At 43.4% G+C, this 19,335-nt stretch overlaps 1 protein-coding gene across 1 annotated transcript in view; it reads left to right on the top strand.

The window, feature by feature from the left end:
• Window positions 1-2,580: 2,580 nt before the first annotated feature.
• GFM1 (G elongation factor mitochondrial 1) overlaps window positions 2,581-19,335 on the top strand; it is a 49,386-nt gene continuing 32,631 nt past the window's right edge. The window contains exons 1-9 of the mRNA XM_081910970.1: window positions 2,581-2,697; window positions 5,056-5,208; window positions 5,497-5,629; window positions 6,418-6,622; window positions 9,678-9,794; window positions 11,223-11,373; window positions 15,857-16,011; window positions 18,536-18,620; window positions 18,799-18,936. Of these exons, the coding sequence (XP_081767096.1) occupies window positions 2,650-2,697; window positions 5,056-5,208; window positions 5,497-5,629; window positions 6,418-6,622; window positions 9,678-9,794; window positions 11,223-11,373; window positions 15,857-16,011; window positions 18,536-18,620; window positions 18,799-18,936 (1,185 nt within the window). The 5' untranslated portion in view covers window positions 2,581-2,649. The remainder of the gene's footprint in view (window positions 2,698-5,055; window positions 5,209-5,496; window positions 5,630-6,417; window positions 6,623-9,677; window positions 9,795-11,222; window positions 11,374-15,856; window positions 16,012-18,535; window positions 18,621-18,798; window positions 18,937-19,335) is intronic.

The raw sequence follows: 19,335 nt of genomic DNA, 5'->3' as shown, positions 1-19,335 counted from the left end.
TTGCTGAAATTGTAGTCCATAAACCACTAGCTCCCTAAAATAGGAGCCTAGCTCTCTAAAACTAGTGAAGATGGTTCACAGAATCTAGTAGATGCTGCCAGGAAACATGATTCTGCCCTGGGATGTAGAAATAAATCCCTTGATTTATTAACCTACCATTTAAGATTATGGCTGGCATGTAATCAAGTTAAGAAGTGCAATAAACAAAGATTTTGAAATTGCCACCTGTTCAGTTTGCTTCCCTGCTCTTAATGTAGGGAACTCCAACATGGATTAAACCACATTTATAGGACAGCAGGCATTCTACATAATGCCACTTTTCCTGGCCAGGTTACCTGGATTTTTGAGTGAAATCTATAGTAACTCCCTTACCTCTGTTTCTATTAAAACAATGGTGCAAAGTTAACATTCAGTTCAGCAAGCTCATTGGTCTATGACCATAAGAATAAAGGAAATTTTTGAGGTTGAGTCAAGTTTTCAGAAGCAGTTGCATAACAGATGCCAGTAGTGCTGTGACTGAGTGAACTCCTCCAGTTCAAATTTTGCCTCACCCCTCTAGTTCTCCCAGTTGGCAATGATAAAAGCCTAAGTTCCATGTGTCTGTGGTTCCTGGCCTTTCAAAAGGTTAGTTTAGTTACCTAGTGGATCAGTTAGTTTATATTTGCCAGTTCATACATAAAGGACAGTTTTATGTTACCAGTACTAGTAATGCCAAGTTTATATATAATTGCAAAGTTTTAAAAACACATTTCCTGACTCAGGATGAACATATCTTTTTACAGCAATCTTTAAAGCTCAGAAAGCTAACTTTTGGCTGGGATCAAAAGCTTTAGTTTGAAAAGGTTCTCTTCACTGTCCCCCATGAAAGATCCTCCAAAATTCTAGCCGTGCTGCATGTGCTTGTGGCATTCCACATTCTGTACAGCCTTTTAATTCTCAATTTAGAAGTGCCAAACATAGAGTAGTGAAGCTTGATGAGTCTCTGGCTAGATGCATTATTTGGCTCACGGCCTGAGTTGCTTAGTTACGCTGACCTCCCAAATATTCAAGAATCTTAAACTTGAAAAAAACAACTAAAGCAGGGGTTGGCAGTTTTTGTGGCTTGGGCCGGTTCACGGTCTCGCAGACGCCACAATGGGCCAGAGTGTGTGCACATGCGAAAACGCTATTTCCAACGCTCCTTCCAGCGCGGAGGTGTGCGCAGCTTCTCCTGCAGCCAATGGGAAACCGGCCAGCATCGCGGAAGGCGGTCCCCACTCTGCTCTGTGCCGGTTTAGCGTGGCACATGGGAGCCGACTGAGCAGGCGGTGGGGGTCCATGGGCCGGCTAAATGATCCCCATGGACTGCTTGTAGCCCATGGGCCTTAGGTTGCCGACCCCTGAACTAAAGTATATCAGTTCCTTCTCAAAGAACTGTGTATAAAAACATTTTCAACTTGGAGATAACTCATCAGTAACAATAAAAAGGTAAAGGACCCCTGACAGTTAAGTCCAGTCACAGACAACACTGGGGTTGCAGCCCTCATCTCGCTTGACAGGCCGAGGGAGCCGGTGTTTGTCTGCAGACAGTTTTTCCAGGTCATGAGGCCAGCATGACTAAACCACTTCTGGCGCAACACCGAAACCAGAGCAGTGCACAGAAACACCGTTTACCTTTCCACCGGAGCGGTACCTATTTATCTATTTATCTTGCACTGGCAGGCTTTCGAACTGCTAGGTTGGCAAGAGCTGGGACCGAGCAATGGGAGCTCACTCCGTCGCAGGGATTCAAACTGCTGACCTTCCAATCGGCAAGCCCAAGAGGCTCAGTGGTTTAGACCACAGCGCCACCTGTGTCCCAACAGTAACAATACACAAATACACAACACCGCTGTAATCATACTATTTCACATCATTGGGCTTTTAGAGCTGTGTGTGCACTTAGAATCAGGATTTCTATAGAATTATCATCACTTGGGATGAAATTGAGATTCAGTTCTCAGCTTTGTTGTGTGCCCACTGGGGTAAAGTTTACTTTTGAAAATACCTGCATCAACACTTGCAGTTTTTATTTATTTATTTATTTATTTATTTATTACCTGTGCTTCATTGTAAGGTCCCACCAATTTAAAAACACAATACTAACGGTTTAAAACAAATACAGCGTGGCTCCTAAGAACATATATCTCAAATGTCAGCAGCTTCACGTTGGAATTCTTTTGCTAAGAGCACAGCTACCTTAAGGCCCTGATCCACTTCGATTTCAGAGGCAATGGATCTGGAAGAACAGCAAGGAGACCATGTTCGACGTGTGTCGAGCTGGCTCTGTGTTGCTGCCCTCTAACCCACAACAGTAACTTCACACCCTCCAAGAGAGACCCATGAATGCAAACGAATAGTAGCTTAAAGCAGCAAATAATCCATTTGCGGGGCGAGTAGGGAGAGGACATTACAGAAATAGCAAAGTTGCTTCCTTGCTTCCAAAGCAGATTCCCCTTCGGAGCAGTTCCTCCCTCCTCCCTAAAGGGGGCGCTGCAGCGGAGTGTCCCGCTGGGCAACTCTATGGCCCTACCCCGGAAGCGCAAGCCGGCTAAGGCAGGAAGTGGGGCTGGGAGCCGTGGACGGCGTGACATTCAGCGGCGGGGACTGGAAGCCTGTGCGCTGCGCGTCATGTTACGGTGCCGGAGGATCGTGGGCTCCGCGTTGCCTCGGCGACAGGTACTGAGGGCGGCGAAGGGGGCTGAGCAACCCCATGCAGGGTTTCGGTGGGATAGGAAAACGAGAAGTCACGTTGCCTGGGCAGGATCCCCAACGCCCTGCTGGGGACGGTACTCGAAAATAGAGTTGAATGGCAGACAGAAAACCTGCAGGTGAAGCTTCTGGAGGGCGGATCCTCACCGTACATTTAAAAACACATGGCTTCATTTTTGGCAACTGCATTTATACATACACATCCTTAGCAAACCCAGGATTCTCGGGGGTGCGACCCACGCACATTTAATGTATGGTGTCCCTGCAGCATTAGGGGAAATCCTCATTGGTATTCCGCCTGCCTGTTTCTTCTTTGTTCGTTCCTTACATTTATATTGGCCACCCACCACCAAAGATTCTTTGGGGTAACTTGCAGTAAAGTTGCATTTGGAAGATAACATCGGTACAGTGGTACCTCGGGTTACATACGCTTCAGGTTACAGACACTTCAGGTTACAAACTCAGCTATCCCAGAAATAGTACCTCGGGTTAAGAGCAGAATGAGAACAGAAATTGTGTTCCTGCGGTGCGGTGGCAGCGGGAGCCCCATTAGCTAAAGTGGTGCTTCAGGTTAAGAATGGACCTCCGGAACAAATTACTGTAAGTTCTTAACCTGAGGTACCACTGTATTAGAATTGACAGTAAACTAATAAAAGATGGGGCGGGGGGGGGGGGCAACCGCTTCTTTACAGCAGAGAAAACTGCTGCTGAGATAATGCAACCCAGGATAGACAAATGAAAGTCGTTCTTCACACAGCAGATAGTTAAATTATGGAGTTTGTTCCTACAGGATGTGGTGATGGCCATCAGCTTGGACGGCTTTCAAAGAGGATTAGACAACTTCATGGAGGATAAGGCTAGCCATGGCTATTTGCCATGGTGGCTGTGCTCTGCCTTCACCATGTTCTACCTTCACTGCCAGAGGCTGTATGCCTCTGGATACCAGTTGCTAGGAGTCACGACTGAAGAGAGCGCTGCTGCACTCCAGGTTCTGCTTGTGGATTTCCCATAGGCATCTCATTGGCCGCTGTAAGAACAGGGTGTTGGATTAGATGGGCCTTTGGCCTGATCCAGCAGGGCTTTTCTTGCATTCTTAATACTGTATAGGGCTTACAGGAGTAAGTCCTATTGAATTCAATGTTTGATTTGACCTTAGATTTTGAATTTGATGGGGCTTCCTCCCAGCCCAGGTAAGTGGTCTTAGGATTGCAGCCTTATTAAACCTCCTCAACCCATGTTGAACACTTCTTTCAGTGCCGGATTTACATATAAGCTAAACAAGCTATAGCTTAGGGCCCCACTCTCTTGGGGGCCCCTAAAAAATTTAAGGGAAAAAAACGATGTACATTTCCAAAATATAAGATAAAAAACAAATAAAACCTACATACAGAAACAGTGGCAAATTGCTTTAGATACCTATTAGGTCCATAAATTACCATATAGCATATATTCAACACAAAAAACAGCGGCAATTTGTTGTTGACAAAGGACAGCTGGACATATAAAGGGCCCCGTTACCTTCAGTAGCTTAGGGCCTCATCAAACCTAAATCCGGCCCTGACTTCTTTACATTAAACTAAATTATTGCATCTTGTATGGGTGAAGGATGTAAGTCAGCTACTTGCATAGCACTCTGTTAATGAATCTTGGAAGTCTTGACTTCAGAAAACTCTAAGCCCAGTTCTTGTAGAAAATAAACATTTTGTTCTAGTTATAAATCTTGGGAGTATCATACATATTCAGCCCAGAATACTTAAACTTTAAAAATATTAAAACTCAGGATATTGTGTCAGTTACTATAAGGGTTGGAAGTTAAGCATGAACACATGTTCTAACAATTAGAACACTACTAGAATAGTAGCTAGAAAGTTATTACTATTTTAATTGGTATTGTTAGGTGGACACAAGGGAGTACAAATATAGACTGAATAGATACTGTAGCTATTAATTTTGTCACTGCAGGAAGTAAAACGTGACACAGGAAAGTATGGTATTTAAGAAAGATAATTGAGGGAGAGACAAAGGCGGCTGGTCCCTCAACAAAGATGATGGAATAGCCCTGCTCCTCTCTTCCTCCCCAACTTGGTGGAATATCACCTTCCAAACAGAATGATCCTCCCTCCTTCTGTGCGCTGTTCTGGGGGTTCTCTCAATCCCCCAAAACCAATTTCAGGGGGCAAAATGGGGAATCCCTTTTGTAGAAGTAACACCATTTGTTAAATGAACCCTAGCAATAATACTGACAGGTTTTCTGTACTGTACTTACTGTTGTCTTGTGTATTGTAATCTTTTGCAATAACATTCCATCCCGTTTTTGTATTTCAGCTGTTTTTTAATAGCTGCAGATGGTGCTCTTCAGGAATTATTCCCAATGAAAAGATCCGCAACATAGGAATTTCTGCACACATTGACTCTGGAAAGACTACGTTAACTGAGCGCATTCTTTTCTACACAGGAAGGATAGCACAAATGCACGAGGTACTTCTGAATGTGATCAGAGAGGAGGAGGACTCTCCAGAGCAGAATAAGCAAAGAGCAGATTTGGAGGGAGCACAGGGGGTTGCAGAGGGGGAGAAGGGAAGGGAAAGCCCTGTTATGCAAGTGGAAGCCTACTTGTGTGATGTTTGATTTGACCTTAAATTTTGATCTGTCAATTGGGCAATAAAGCATCTCGGAGCAGATCCTTGCCTTGTACAAGAGGACACAGGTGTACATGCAGAAATGCACTGACTTGCAGAAATACTGATATGCTTTCTTTCACCTTAGGTAAAAGGGAAAGATGGAGTTGGTGCTGTCATGGATTCAATGGAGTTGGAACGACAACGGGGGATCACTATTCAGTCTGCAGCAACTTTTACCATGTGGAAAGACACCAACATTAATATAATTGACACCCCCGGTAATAGTCATGTAGCGTACTAAATATGTTTCTAGCGCTTCTATGCCTGGCATGATAAACACACCCAAGTGTTAAGAGTGTATAATTTTTACCCATAGCCAAAATGACATCTGCTTTGTAAATTGCTTTCTAAGGCTGAAGGCCTAAGCTCTACTCCCTTCCCACTGGGCTTTTTGGAGCACCATCACAAGTGCAGCCCAGCCACTCAGTGGCCACAGAGGAAGTGGGGCAGGGCAGTTGCGCCTGATCTCTGGGCCATTTCCAGGTTGGCTCAGTGATGGTGGCCTTTGTCAGTGCCTGATGGCAGTAAGGTCAACTCAGGTCTCGCCCTTAAACACCCTGTTGGTTTGACAGCATGTTTGATGGCTGGCGGGAGGCTGATTCAACTGGTAGAGGTGAGAGAAGAGAAATGTCTTCTTAACCCAACGCCACCATCCCCTACAGCCCAGTGTAAAGGGGATTTAGATGGCTTTGCTTTCACCTGTTCAGTAAATGCTGCCTGAAATTCTGTTGTGTAAGGTTCTTCAAAACAAATGTATGAAATGAAACTTAGAACTAGTCCTATTACTACTGACTTGTAAAATCCCTAATCTTGATAGCCTGGTTGTGTTGGACATAGTGCATAGTCCTTAAGGCATAACATAGCCTTCCCCAACCTGATGCCCTCTGTATGTTTTTGACTGCAACCCCCACCAGGCCCAGACAGCAGGGAAGAGAACCAAATGCAGCAGTAATTCTCAGCTAGTTGGAAGCCTTAACATTCCTGGATCTTTTTACTTCCCTTTCAGGACACGTTGATTTCACTATAGAGGTAGAGAGATCACTGAGAGTTCTTGATGGAGCCGTCCTGGTGCTGTGTGCTGTCGGAGGGGTTCAGTGCCAGACAATGACGGTGAATAGGCAGATGAAGCGGTATAATGTCCCATTTTTGTCCTTCATCAACAAACTGGATCGAATGGGTGCAAGTCCAGACAGAGCCGTCCAACAACTTAGGTATGAACATCTCAGTTAGAATTCCTCCCCCCGCCCCCTGCTCATATCAGAGAGGAAGATGGAAAATCTTTCTAGAAACACTGTCAAAAGATGTGTGTCTTCAGTGTATTGTTCTGAGCTGCCATGCTTCTTAAAGGTTAGGTGGGTAACCTGGTCAACATTGAGTGTCACATATGAAATGGGCTGAAGGATCCTTGCTAACTGAATTCTTTAATAGCTGACATCAGCTTTCCCCACCTTGGTGACCTCCAAATCTTAATCTTTTTTGGAAGGACCTCCCCAGGGAGTTTCTGATGGCGCCTTTAGTATACAACTTTAAGCATCAGGCGAAAACATTCCTCTTTGGCCAGGCCTTTGACGGATTAACGTCCGATACCCTTTTAAATGTGTTGTTGTTGGTAATCGGTTTCCTTTTGTTCTTATTTTTATTATGTGTGTTGTGTTTTTTTATCTTGTGAACTGCCCTGAGATCTACAGAGGAAGACTTCCGGGTCGGCGCCATCGCCGAATGGCGGGCTCCCTCCGAGCTCCGGAGGGAGCCTGCTCGGCAGGGGCTGGGTCCTACCGCACCGGCGATGCGGGGACCCGTAAAAACCACGGCCACGGAGGCCGTGGACATGGAGACTCGGCTGGCACCGTTAGCGCCCTCCCGACTCGTGAAGAGCCTTTTTAAAGGCTGTGGATCGGGTGCCGGGGAGGAGCGTGGTGCTTTGAGTCCTCTGCTATCCCTGCCGAGCGCAGCCGCGAGCCATCCGGCGGAGAGCGCTGACTTCTTCTATTGAAAATTTGGACCTAAAAGAAGAACCCGTGAGTAATTGGAATATGGACTAAAAAGAGAGCTAAATTTTTTAAAAAATTGGGAGCGAACGGGGGAGGTGGAAAAAAGGAAGTCAGCCCCCCCCTAAATTGTAGAAGAGTCAAAACAAAGGACTGGATAACTAAGATCGAGTGGAACCTTATCTTGCTGAACTAACAACTTCGCGAGGGAAAATTATAAGATTGAGCTGGAGGAGAAAAGTGGAATTTGTATCAAAAAGCAACCCCCCCCCGAACCCCTGGAGCGATCCGTGAAAGTGCCTGGAGAAGAGAAACGGAGGTTTTGACAGCTGTCAAGAGCTGTCAAAACGGAATAATAAAACTGAGACTTTGTTATGAGGACTTTGCCGGCTACATTTGCTATAAATTGAAGATAAATTGTTTCAAATAAGGATTTACAAGTTACTTGGACTGGTGGACGTGATCCGGAAGGGAACATTGTTACTGTAATCCATCTAGAGGAGCTGAGGGATATTGCATGTGTTTTCGACGGGAAACATGAACAGTTGAAGGGAACTTTTAATCTCCTGGGAAACTGCAGAAATGGAGCATTATTTTGTCTACAGAGGGTTTCACCCTACCGGGAACAATGGATCTATCTGTTCAAAACTGAAAGGAACATGACGCAATGTTCTGCTTTTGAACAACAAGCCTCTGTAGAGACACTAGAAGCTTTTGGAAAAAGAACATTTCTGTGAGGGAACAGGGAAGTAAAAAGGAAGAGAATGATTGACAAGAACAAGGAAGCAACAAGAATGGGACAGAGTTGGGGTGGGAACATTTGGGATATCCAGATTTGACAAGCTTATGGTTATAAATTTGGAGTTTTTACTCCTGGTTACAAAAATCTGGATAGAAGAAATGGGCCCCTTTTTGATAGACTCCTCCTAAGACTGGACTGACAAGAACAAGGAAACAACAAGAATGGGACAGAACTGGGGTGGGAACATTTGGGATATCCAGATTTGACAAGCTTAGGGATATAAATTTGGAGTTATTACTCCTGGTTATAAAAGTCTGGATAGAGGAAATGGGCCCCTTTTTTGACAGACTCCTTTTAAGATTGGACTGGCAAGAACAAGGAAATAATAAGAATAGGACAGAATTGGGGTGGGAACATTTGGGATATCCAGATTTGACAAGCTTATGGATATAAATTTGGGGTTTTTACTCCTGGTTATAAAAATCTGGATAGAAGAAATGGGCCCCCTTTTTATTGATAGACCCCTTTTATGATTGGACACGTGCAATTTAAAAAGGCCGGTAAAGGACCAGAGGAATGTGGATTTATTGAAATGTGGGATCTTCAGGAAGAGGTTAGAAGTGGAGGGATAGGAGGAATGCAACAGGGAACGAGGGGAGGGAAATTTGGAATCCAAAGGTTGTAAAACTATTATTTGTTTTTATTTTATTATTATTAGTATTATATTTGAAAGGGGGGAACTCGTGGAAGGGAATAGATCGACCTTAGGGGATGGAAATTTGGATAAATTAAGTTAATGAGGATGAGTGTATTTTGGGAATAAGAATTTGTTGAATTTTATTGTCTTTTTGGAAGATTTGGAACACAAGAGGGGGTGGGGAGGGGAAGTCCTGGATATTGGAAAAAAGTTTATGAATTGGATGTTATTTGTTTTAATTTGGAAAATCTTAATAAAAATTATTTAAAAAAAAAAAAAAGAGATCTACAGAGGAAGGGCTGTATACAGATTTAATAAATCATCATCATCATCATCTTTCGGATTATAATTCCCCCCAGCCTCAGGCAGGACTGCCAGTGGTCAGGGATGATGGGAGTTAAGGTCCAAAACATTTGGAGGGTACCAGATTGGGAAAGGCTGGCTTAGATGTACGAAGTGGGTACCAGACCTCACCCCCTGAGCCTTTGCCCTTCCACCTTACTCATACTAGAGACTTAGACCTTTGATGTTGTTCCTTGTATGACATTTTATTTTCTGGCCCAGCGTGGGTTGTGGTGTCCCCATATACAAGCAGAATCCTGCTACCACCAGCAGGTAGTGTGTCCAAAAAGGTGCATTCTAAATCTTGAGATGATTTGTCTGTCTTTTCTAAAGTTCTGTTATGGCAACTGGCCTTCCTTACCTTTTGATCTAGAGCCTTATCAGGGCCTCCCCTTCAGATCTTCATGGGCAGATGGACTTGTATGTGGAGAAGCAGTTCTTTACAGCTAGCTGGAAATGCTGTCTTAAGAGAATTGTATTTGTTTTTAACTTCACAGATCCAAGTTGAACCACAATGCTGCCTTTATTCAGATACCTATGGGTTTGGAGGGAAATTTCAGAGGGATCATTGATCTCGTTGAAGAAAAAGCTATATACTTTGAAGGTGACTTTGGGTAAGGGTTCTGAGCAGTTTGAAATATGGAGGCATTTTACATCTGAACATGTTGTTTTATAAGAAGTGTAATTTAGTGTTTTGGTTACTGAGGAAGAATTAGTTTTGATTAGTATAGCCATAACATGCCTCATCTCGTAACTATAACACAATCCTCCCCACCATGCCTCTGTATTCAAATTTTATCAGCCGCTTTTAACCATAAATGAAGGTGATGTTGCCACTATAGCTAAATGCAGCCCAGGGTTCCTATCTTAACAGAGTTTGAAGCAAGTTAGTAAACCCTGTTTTATTAAGGAATCCATGTTTGCTGTAACCATGGTTCAGCTTGTGGCTGTTGGGGCTTTTTAGGTGAATATGTTTGGCTGTGGATTTGCACAGCAAATGACCCTTGGGTCATATTCATTATTTGTGAATTCTGTGAAAGGGGAAAGGTGATAATTGCATGGCAGACAGGCAATTAAATATGCTTTGCTCTTATTGTGGGAGAGTTTAGCCATGTAATCACCATCTTGCCTTGGGTGGACAAAATCCATATAATAAAAGTTAACTCCAGGCTGGCTTTTGAATCTCTGGTATGTGAAAATACTCAGGGACCCTACACCTTTGCAGGAAGCTGCAGGGAGAGATTTACAGTTCATTCCTTAACATGTCTACTGAGAAGAAAGTGGGGCTTACTCTCTGGTAAAGCAAGTGAAGCCTTTCAGCTTTAATATTGGTTCTTTTGAGTGGAAAAAGATTTCATTGGCCATTTTGTCTTCACATTTGTTTGCTCATAAGGCAGAGTGACATTTTCATAGGTGAATGAGAATTGAATAGGAATTGAAATATAAATATGATCATATTTATACCCTCAAACAGCAGTTGCTCAACTGGAGCTATAACTTTGCTCTATCCAGCATGGGTTTTAGAAATTTTAATGTATCTGTGATTCCTTCTGCGTAAGATGGCTAAGTGAGCCTCTTTCTAGGAGAACAGTGTTTGTCACAGGAACAACCCATCCAAGAGTGTCATATTTATATGGATCTTTGTGTACACCTGAAATTATTGTGTACTCATCACGGCAGAGCATTAAGAGGAAAATGTCCATTATCTGAAAAACACCCAGCAATCTTGATTTTATTGTATCCTTATGATGTCAATCCTGGTTTACACCCCACAATTTTAAAGGCACATAGGATTATAGCCTATGTGAATATTATTAGACAGAAGGTACAAGAGGTCCAATTTTAAATCAAATGTGTATTATTGCTAGCAGAGCTTTGTCGCTAGATTTGCAGGTGTAAAAAGAACTGAAAATGTGTCACTCATGAGAGCGGAATAAATTGATAGTTGTGGTTCTCACTGAAGTCCACAGGAGCATGCGAGATTTCTAAAATTTCTAGTTGGTTGGCTTCTGATGGTCTGCTTGTTTTCTCTGCTTCTGTAGCCAAACGGTTAAATATGACGACATTCCCCCTGAGTTCAGAGCAGAGTCTACCGATCGCCGCCAGGAACTGGTTGAATGTGTTGCAAACTTAGACGAACAGATTGGGGAGCTTTTTCTTGAAGAGAAAATCCCAACAGTGACTGACTTGAAGGTAAAGGGACTTCACTTCTCTCCCCATTGCCTCAAGGATTCCCCAAAGTCCTTTGATGTATGCATTTGCTGTATAATGTTTTGCATATGTAAAAGTGAACAGGGTGGTGCACTCTCATCAGAATTAATCAAGGATAAGAGTCATAGCCAGTGGTCAGGGATGATGGGAGTTGTAGTCCAACAACATCTGGAGGGCCACAGGTTCTCCACGCTTCCCTTGGACTAATACTGGTTACATGTCCTACAGTCACAAACTCCTTAATGCTATCTGAAAATAATAGCAACACCTAGCTTTTATAAAGAACAATCTTGTGAGGTATGTTAGGCTGAGAGACAGAAGTTGGCCCATGGTTACCCAGTGATCTTCATGGATGAGTAGGGATTTGTCCAACAACTGTACCACATTGGATCTCTCTAGATGTGCACTATAACTCTCTCTCTCTCTATATATATATGCACATTTGTGAAATATAACTTTATAATAACTGTTGCATATTATAATATGCAGTATTTGCAGTAAAAGCATAAAACGTTCTTGCAGGGTTGTCTGCAAGGGTGAAATATAAAGACTAAATAAAAATCTATCCTACAATTTAGTATGACTATAATTTTAAATGAATTAGGTAGGATTAATGGATAGGATTTATTTATTTTTTAAAGATAGCAAAGCTGTGATGACCCTGCTTGTTTGGTTGGTTGGTTGGTTTGCTTTTAATGGGATAATTATATTGCCACTCTCATTCAGAGACAGCTTTGTGTGTTGGGACATCACATTTTGTTGCCTTTAGAAGCTAAACGAGTGAGCTGGGCTTTCTGTGTCTGCAATATCTTTGTTATGACGCTTTGCTGCTATCCAGGGAAGTGGCAGGTTTTCAGTACCAGGCATTAATAGCAACAGATGCCTGGAGGGGAGAATAGCTGGCAGAAGGAGGCCAGCTGTTTGGTGTGATAGACAAAGTTGTGACAGATCCTAGAGGTCATCTGTGATTTCTTCCTCTTCTCCTTATAAATATAAATGCAATATTTGTACCTGCGTACCGATATTTGTTTCTAGGCAAAGCCTAATGCGCTCTGTGATCTGTATATTCTGACACAAGGCTTAACTTGCAGGTAGAAATCCTTCACTGCATTTCAACACCCCCATCCTCTTGTGTCTAAATTGATGTGCAGTTGGTGTAAGGAGACACTGTTTCACCGTAGCTGAACCCTCTTGGGCAAGGACTGGATTTGGCTTGAGGACTTGATGAGCATGGAATATAGAGCTTTGAATGTGGAAATAAATCTCCCGTTACCCTTGTTAGCCTTTGATGACTTTGCGGTCTGGAGAATTGCTGCATGGTGGTTGTTATGCAATGGTTTCCCTCTGTATTCCAGGCTCTTACAAAATGCTTAAGAGGAAGAAGCCCGTTTTAAGCACAGCTGAGTTATCAGGTTGCTCCCAAGAGTCAAAATACACTGTAGGAATATTAATTTCGAAACCTCTACCTTAGTTACAGCTTTTGATGTTGTCCATTAACCAAACAGTCCAAGGGACATTCAAATAATCTGGATATCTTTATCTGTGCCGTTATTTGAAAATTCAATGGAGAGATTTGTAACCTCATATACTTTTACTCAGAAAAAGTACCAAAATTCAATTGCATTTACTTCCAATTGTTCACAGGATTGCACCCTTGGACTCTTTTCATCCTCTTTCAGAAACTCCGTACTCCAGTCAAATATGTGTCTCTTGATCTGTGCTGAAATTAAAAAGAGTAAAAAAGATTGGGTCGTCTAGAGCGCCTTCGGATCCTAGGCATGCTTTTACCTCTTTACCCAGCATGAAATTAACTTAATGGTAGTGTTGCCCATCTAGCTTGGATGGCTTCTTAAAAGGATTAGACAAATGGGTGGAATCTCTAGCTGCCGTTCCTTCTAACAGTGGTGGCTGAGGGACTATTAATTTGGAAGCAAAGCAGAGTTGCCCAAAATAAGTTAGCCGTTTCTATAAACACAGGGGACTTCCTAGGATTGCAAATGTACACACATTTGCGAATTGAAAGAAGGAAGGGTGTTTTTTTAAAACCTGAAGAAACCAGTGAGCACCTGTGAACTTCCAAGCTGTAAAGAATGTGGAGATGTCACTTGGGGCGGTGGCGGGGGTGGGGAGCGGAGGAAACTGGAGTGGTACAGTCTACTAGATATAGATATAGCAAGTACCCTAAAAGGGAATATTAGGGTTGAGGGCAGTTGTGCTGTGAGCTCAAAGGCTTCACTTCCTGCATATTACTGGGGCATTGCATGAGGAAGCTACCCAGAACCCTGCCTGCAGTGCTATATGGTTATAACATGCTAGGATTTGGGGCCGACACTCTCAAAACTGAGTCTTCTAATGCTGGGGTGCTGCCTTATACCAAGTCTATTATCCAACTATCTCAGTGTTGTCTGTTCTGACTGGCGTTAGCTCTCCATGGTATTTCACCTCAGCTGCGTTTAGCACAGCAGGGGAAAGTCTCATGTGCAAAAGAGAAAAGGTTGCTTTTTCCTTTCCCCCTCCCCTTTCTGACAGCCCCCCCCCCCAATAAAGCATGAAGAGGACTACAAGGCTCCTTTTGTAGCCTGGTTGGAGTCTTCAAGAGAAACATTCCTCTTACAGAGTTGGGGATACATAGCAACATATTTAAAAGCATTTTCTTAGACATAAAAGCATGCTGTTATGGGCACAGCCACACCACACATTTAAATGATAACAATTTACTGTAGTCTGTTGAGGGTGCAGAGAGTTGTTAGGTTTCCCCTATTCATCTGTTAGAGCTGCAATTCCCAGAGTTCCCTTGGAAGAGAGATTGATTGTTAAGCCACTCTGTGAACTGTCCCTCTCCGCCCCTTTAACCAACTCCAGCTTCCAGAATTTTTGGGCGGAAGCCATGACTGTCTAAAGTGTTCTCATAGTGCTTTAAAGGTGTGATGTGCATGTGGTCAAAGTAGTCGATTCATCCTGTGGCTCTGCATCTAGGATGAAAAAAAATCATCTTAAAATCATTTGTCATATTGGTGGCAAAAACAGTTTTCTGGTTGGTTCAAAGCGGCCTTGTCTCCCCCTGCCTTCCTTCTCCCAGAGCTAATTAATTACAAATTACTTAATGGCTGTGGAAAGGCCAAGAGGCAGGTTTGTTTGTGCTAATTTGTCCCCAGTGATGGATTTCTAGCCTGTGGCAGGCGGCCAAGTTCTGGTTTAAAATAATTTTTCATGGAAAACGCATTGGGTTCTTCTTGCGTGCTCCTTAGGCATCATGGACTTAAATAAACATCTCGTTTGCTGACAGCAAAACATTACTCCTGAGGTTGAAACCCTGACTGGTGTGCCGCAGCTGCTGAAGTCAGGGTACAAAAGTCATCTGCAGAAATAAAGGGGGGGGGGAGGAAAGGAGGGAGTTGCAGGTTCTGTGAATAGAACACAGAGATTTCCAGTCAGGGTGCTAATCTTGTCTCCTGTCTGTGATATGCCATATTCTATTTGCAGGGAGAGGAAGGAAGATCAGGTACTTTGAGGGCTTAAACTTGGTACTTCAGATCTGGCCTGCCAAGGTAATGTGGAGCCAGAGTCCTCATCCAACCTAGAAGGGAATAGGGATGTACAGGGCTGGCCTCTCCAGTCTGACAGATGGTATCAAACCTTTAGGTTTGCCAGGCCTGGTATCAGTCACAGGAGTTTGGCTCTTGGCCCTTTCCTAGCTTGAGCCGCTGATCTTGGAGGCCCTGAGCACAGGTCTAGAGACAAATACATCTGGTGGCAGGTCCAGGCTGGGCCCCGACAAGAATGGGCAGGGCTAGAGCCGAAACAACAGCTGCTGCACCATTACAGATTTACACAGAGTTTTGCCCCCTGTCACAACACAGGGATGTCAACTGAACTATCCCAGGTTGATAGGATCATAGAAATGTAGAGCTGGAAGGGACCACGAGGGTCATATAGTTCAACTTCCTGCAATGCAGGAATGTTAGCGTTGTTCCAGTTGTAGTTCCTGCAATGCAAGCTTGGCCGCGGCTTTTCTTCCAACTTGTTAAACCCCAACAAATGCCGGTTTCTACTTGGTAGCAGCTTTGTGCTTATGTGTACTTTTCTTTCTTTTGGCATTTGCTTTCTCTTGCATCTAGTAGGTTAATCCTCGACATCATGACATTTGCACTCAAATGCAGTGTGATGATTACACTAAGGACTTGTTTTCTATGTGAATTTTGGCCACCTCCTGAGATACGTAAAGAAAGCAAACCTTTCAGGGAAGCCTCTTTCTTCAGTTTAAAAACTGAGCTGGTGTCCTGTTTTAAAGCTTCTTTCCACAGTTGAAAAAGTCCCCCTTTGTATCGTGTAGTCACAAACGTTGCTTTTCTTATAATTGTTTTCATTTGGTGGGGAACAGAAAGCATGATGCTTTGTATTCTTGTACGCCAAGTGCCCTTAAGAACCCAGCTGTTAACGCTGTGGATGTTCTGTTTCTCCCAAGCTTGCAATCAGAAGGACAACACTCAGCAAAGCCTTCACACCTGTGCTGGTAGGAAGTGCTCTGAAGAACAAAGGTGTGCAGCCTCTGTTGGATGCTGTTCTGGAATACCTCCCAAACCCATCCGAAGTCCAGAACTACGCGATTTCCAACCAGGAGTAAGTACAGAAAGTGGAGGAAAATAGATCTAGTTTGCATAGGCCTCCCCCCCCTAAATTGGAGGAAAAAAATTATATTTATAACGTGGCCAGTAAGTACCCTATGCTACGGTTGAAGATGAAAGGCAGTGATTTTGTAAGATAAAGTCCACTTTGTCTGAGGCATGCTTTCGTCTCCTAAGCTGGTGGGTACACCTGTTTGGCCTGTAGGTGGCAGACACATCAAAAGCTGTAGGTCTTTTCTTGTTCTCATCCCCAGTGATTAATCAGGCATCTTTTAAAAAAGAAAGAACAGAAGGTGATATAATAGAGACATTGTTGCTTGTGATGTGGATGCTCATCCTACTGTTGTCTCTAGTAAACGAGCTTTACTGGCTTTTTTGGTCCTTTAAACCCCTGGAAACTTCGTTTGATTAGAGGTGACACTAGACAAAAGAAATGGGCATGTGTCTATTAAACTACCTTCAGCTCTCTCTTATTATTATTATTATTTAAAAAAAACCTTTTGGCTGTCTCTACAGAATCCAATACTGCAAGATGCTTAGAGGCTGACTTAATATTTATTTATGTTTCAGTAAAAAAAACAAAACTTCAAAAATAGAGAGTAAGTATATGCAGCAATTCATAGGGACGTGGATGGCGCTGTGGGTAAAAGCCTCAGTGCCTAGGACTTGCCAATCGAAAGGTCGGCGGTTCGAATCCCCGCAGCAGGGTGCGCTCCCGTCGTTCGGTCCCAGTGCCTGCCAACCTAGCAGTTCGAAAGCACCCCCGGGTGCAAGTAGATCAATAGGGACCGCTTACCAGCGGGAAGGTAAACAGCGTTCCGTGTGCTGCGCTGGTGTTGGCTCGCCAGAGCAGCTTCGTCACACTGGCCACGTGACCCGGAAGTGTCTGCGGACAGCGCTGGCTCCCGGCCTCTAGAGTGAGATGAGCGCACAACCCTAGAGTCTGGCAAGACTGGCCCGAACGGGCAGGGGTACCTTTACCTTTACCTTTATATGCAGCAATTACAGTGTTACCTCGGGTTAAGTACTTAATTTATTCCAGAGGTCTGTTATTAACCTGAAACTGTTATTAACCTGAAGCACCACTTTAGCTAATGGAGCCTCCTGCTGCTGCTGCACTGCCGGAGCACGATTTCTGTTCTCATCCTGAAGCAAAGTTCTTAACCTGAGGTAATATTTCTGGGTTAGCGGAATCTGTAACCTGAAGCGTATGTAACCCGAGGTACCACTGTATAGGAAAGGAAAGGGAAATGACACTTGAAGGTGGGAACGGGGCAATGTAACAGAAAACCTATAGTACCATGAATAAATTAAAAGGAAAAACAGCGTCATTTATATTGTCATTCCATAGTGCAAAAAACAAGGCCCCTCTCTCAATAAGTTTCTTTTCTTCATTATTATGCATTGTGTTTCTCTCATATGTAAGCTATAACATTAAGAGAGTTTACCAGATTTTCCTTATCCTGTTATAGGAATGTCTTTATTTTTCCATTTTTGTGAAATGGCAGTGCAGTAATCAGCTGTAAATCAGTATTAATGACTTCAGAATGAAGTTATCTAAAGGAGAATTTTAGGATTTCTCGGGAGATCATAGCCTGTACTTGCCCGTATAAGATTTGGGTGCTTCTCTCCAGAAATGCATCGGGTTTTTTTACAACTCCAAAAGATAGGTATTAAATCCACCTTAATTCACTTACACCTCCAGCAGTGCACGTTTCTGCTAAAAATCAACCCTAAGAATTCTTAGGAAGCAATTTGGTGAGTTCAGATTCTACAGCATACACCTGACCTGCACCTCCTTGGACGTGCGGATTGAGTAAGACTCCTGCCCAATTCCACAATGAGGTGACCTGAGAGTTGACCCTTTGGGCTTTACTTTCATGTACTAGTTACTTGGAATCATTTAGCCCATGTGGATCTGGCTGTGTGGGTTGAAAATGTGTCTCCAATTCCCTCTGGGAGCAACAGGATGTGATAACATGCAGTCACTCTCGGGGAGATGGTATGGCGGGTGGGGAAGCTGCTGGACCCAGGGGGACAATCACAATTTCCCCCTTACACACTTTCTGAGATCAATAACATATTTTTATATCCATCGCTTCCAGGGGGAATTGCAGAACTCTTTAAATCCATGCAGCAGGAGTTAGCATACATTAGCTGCTCCAAGTGGCTAAAATCTGCAAAGGAAGAAAGGAGAGGCAGCGTTTTGACCACCTCTTAAATTTTCTTTTGGGGGAAAGGTGAGGATACACATACAATCCATGTGGATTTTTAAGGGTTTTCCTTTAAAAACCTGCACGGAAACCAGGTAGGATGGATTTAACTGGTAAACACAGACAAAAAGAACATAAATCCAACTAAGGCTGTTCTTAGTAATAATTCTACATCTGCCATTGGTCTTCAGAGCCTGTTAAGGCTGCTCATTAAATCGTCTTTCAGAGCAGATCCCCATATAAAGAACGGATTGAGAAGTACCGTAGAAATATTGCATTTTGAACTTAACTTTTCTCTTCTTCAAGGGACTCCAAGGAAAAATCTATGATTTCGCTGAGCTCTGCCAGAGACAGTTCCTTGCCTTTTTTGGGCCTGGCATTTAAACTTGAGGTAGGTCTCCTCCGACAAAACTTTCTAACTAAGGACCACTGAGCTGAAACTTGTTGGGACAGGGCTGCTAGGGGCTGTTTGCTCTAGACTTCAGGATGTGCGTTGTGCTGATTCTCTCTGCTTCTCCTAAAGTTTTGTCTCCCTCGATTGACTGGCTGCTGTTTTCTGCCGCTTGCAGGCTGGGCGTTTTGGGCAGCTCACCTATGTGCGCGTTTATCAGGGGATGCTGAAGAAAGGCGATTCCATCTACAATACCAGGACTGGGAAGAAGGTCCGGGTGCCAAGACTGGTCCGCATGCATGCAGACACGATGGAGGTGAATATCGAGGCAAAACCCATTCTGTGAGGCATTTTATTCCACTTCAATCCCTTTCCATTCAGTGAAGAAGATGTAAAGAAAGGCAGGGGTTCCTGAACTGTGACTCCTGGGCGAGTTTCAGTCAGGTGGTCTGCATCAAATACTCATATTGATCTTTAAATTGTATTTGTTCTTTTATTTCTTATGTTGTATTCTATCCTGTAACGATTCAGATTCTATGGGATGCAAAGTGTAATGCAAGAAAATACAATATAAGAAATAAAAGAAGCAATAGAAATACATCTGCAAAGCATACCGCAGCAAGCACAGCATATTACTGTCACTGCAACAAGTAGAATAGTCATCAAGTCATTCGCCAAGGCCAGCTGCAATTTTCAAGTGGTCCATGAGGAAAAA

Source organism: Podarcis melisellensis (assembly GCF_964234715.1).
Source record: "Podarcis melisellensis genome assembly, chromosome: 5".
NCBI lineage: Eukaryota > Metazoa > Chordata > Lepidosauria > Squamata > Lacertidae > Podarcis > Podarcis melisellensis.
This window is presented reverse-complemented; position numbering and strand designations above follow the sequence as displayed.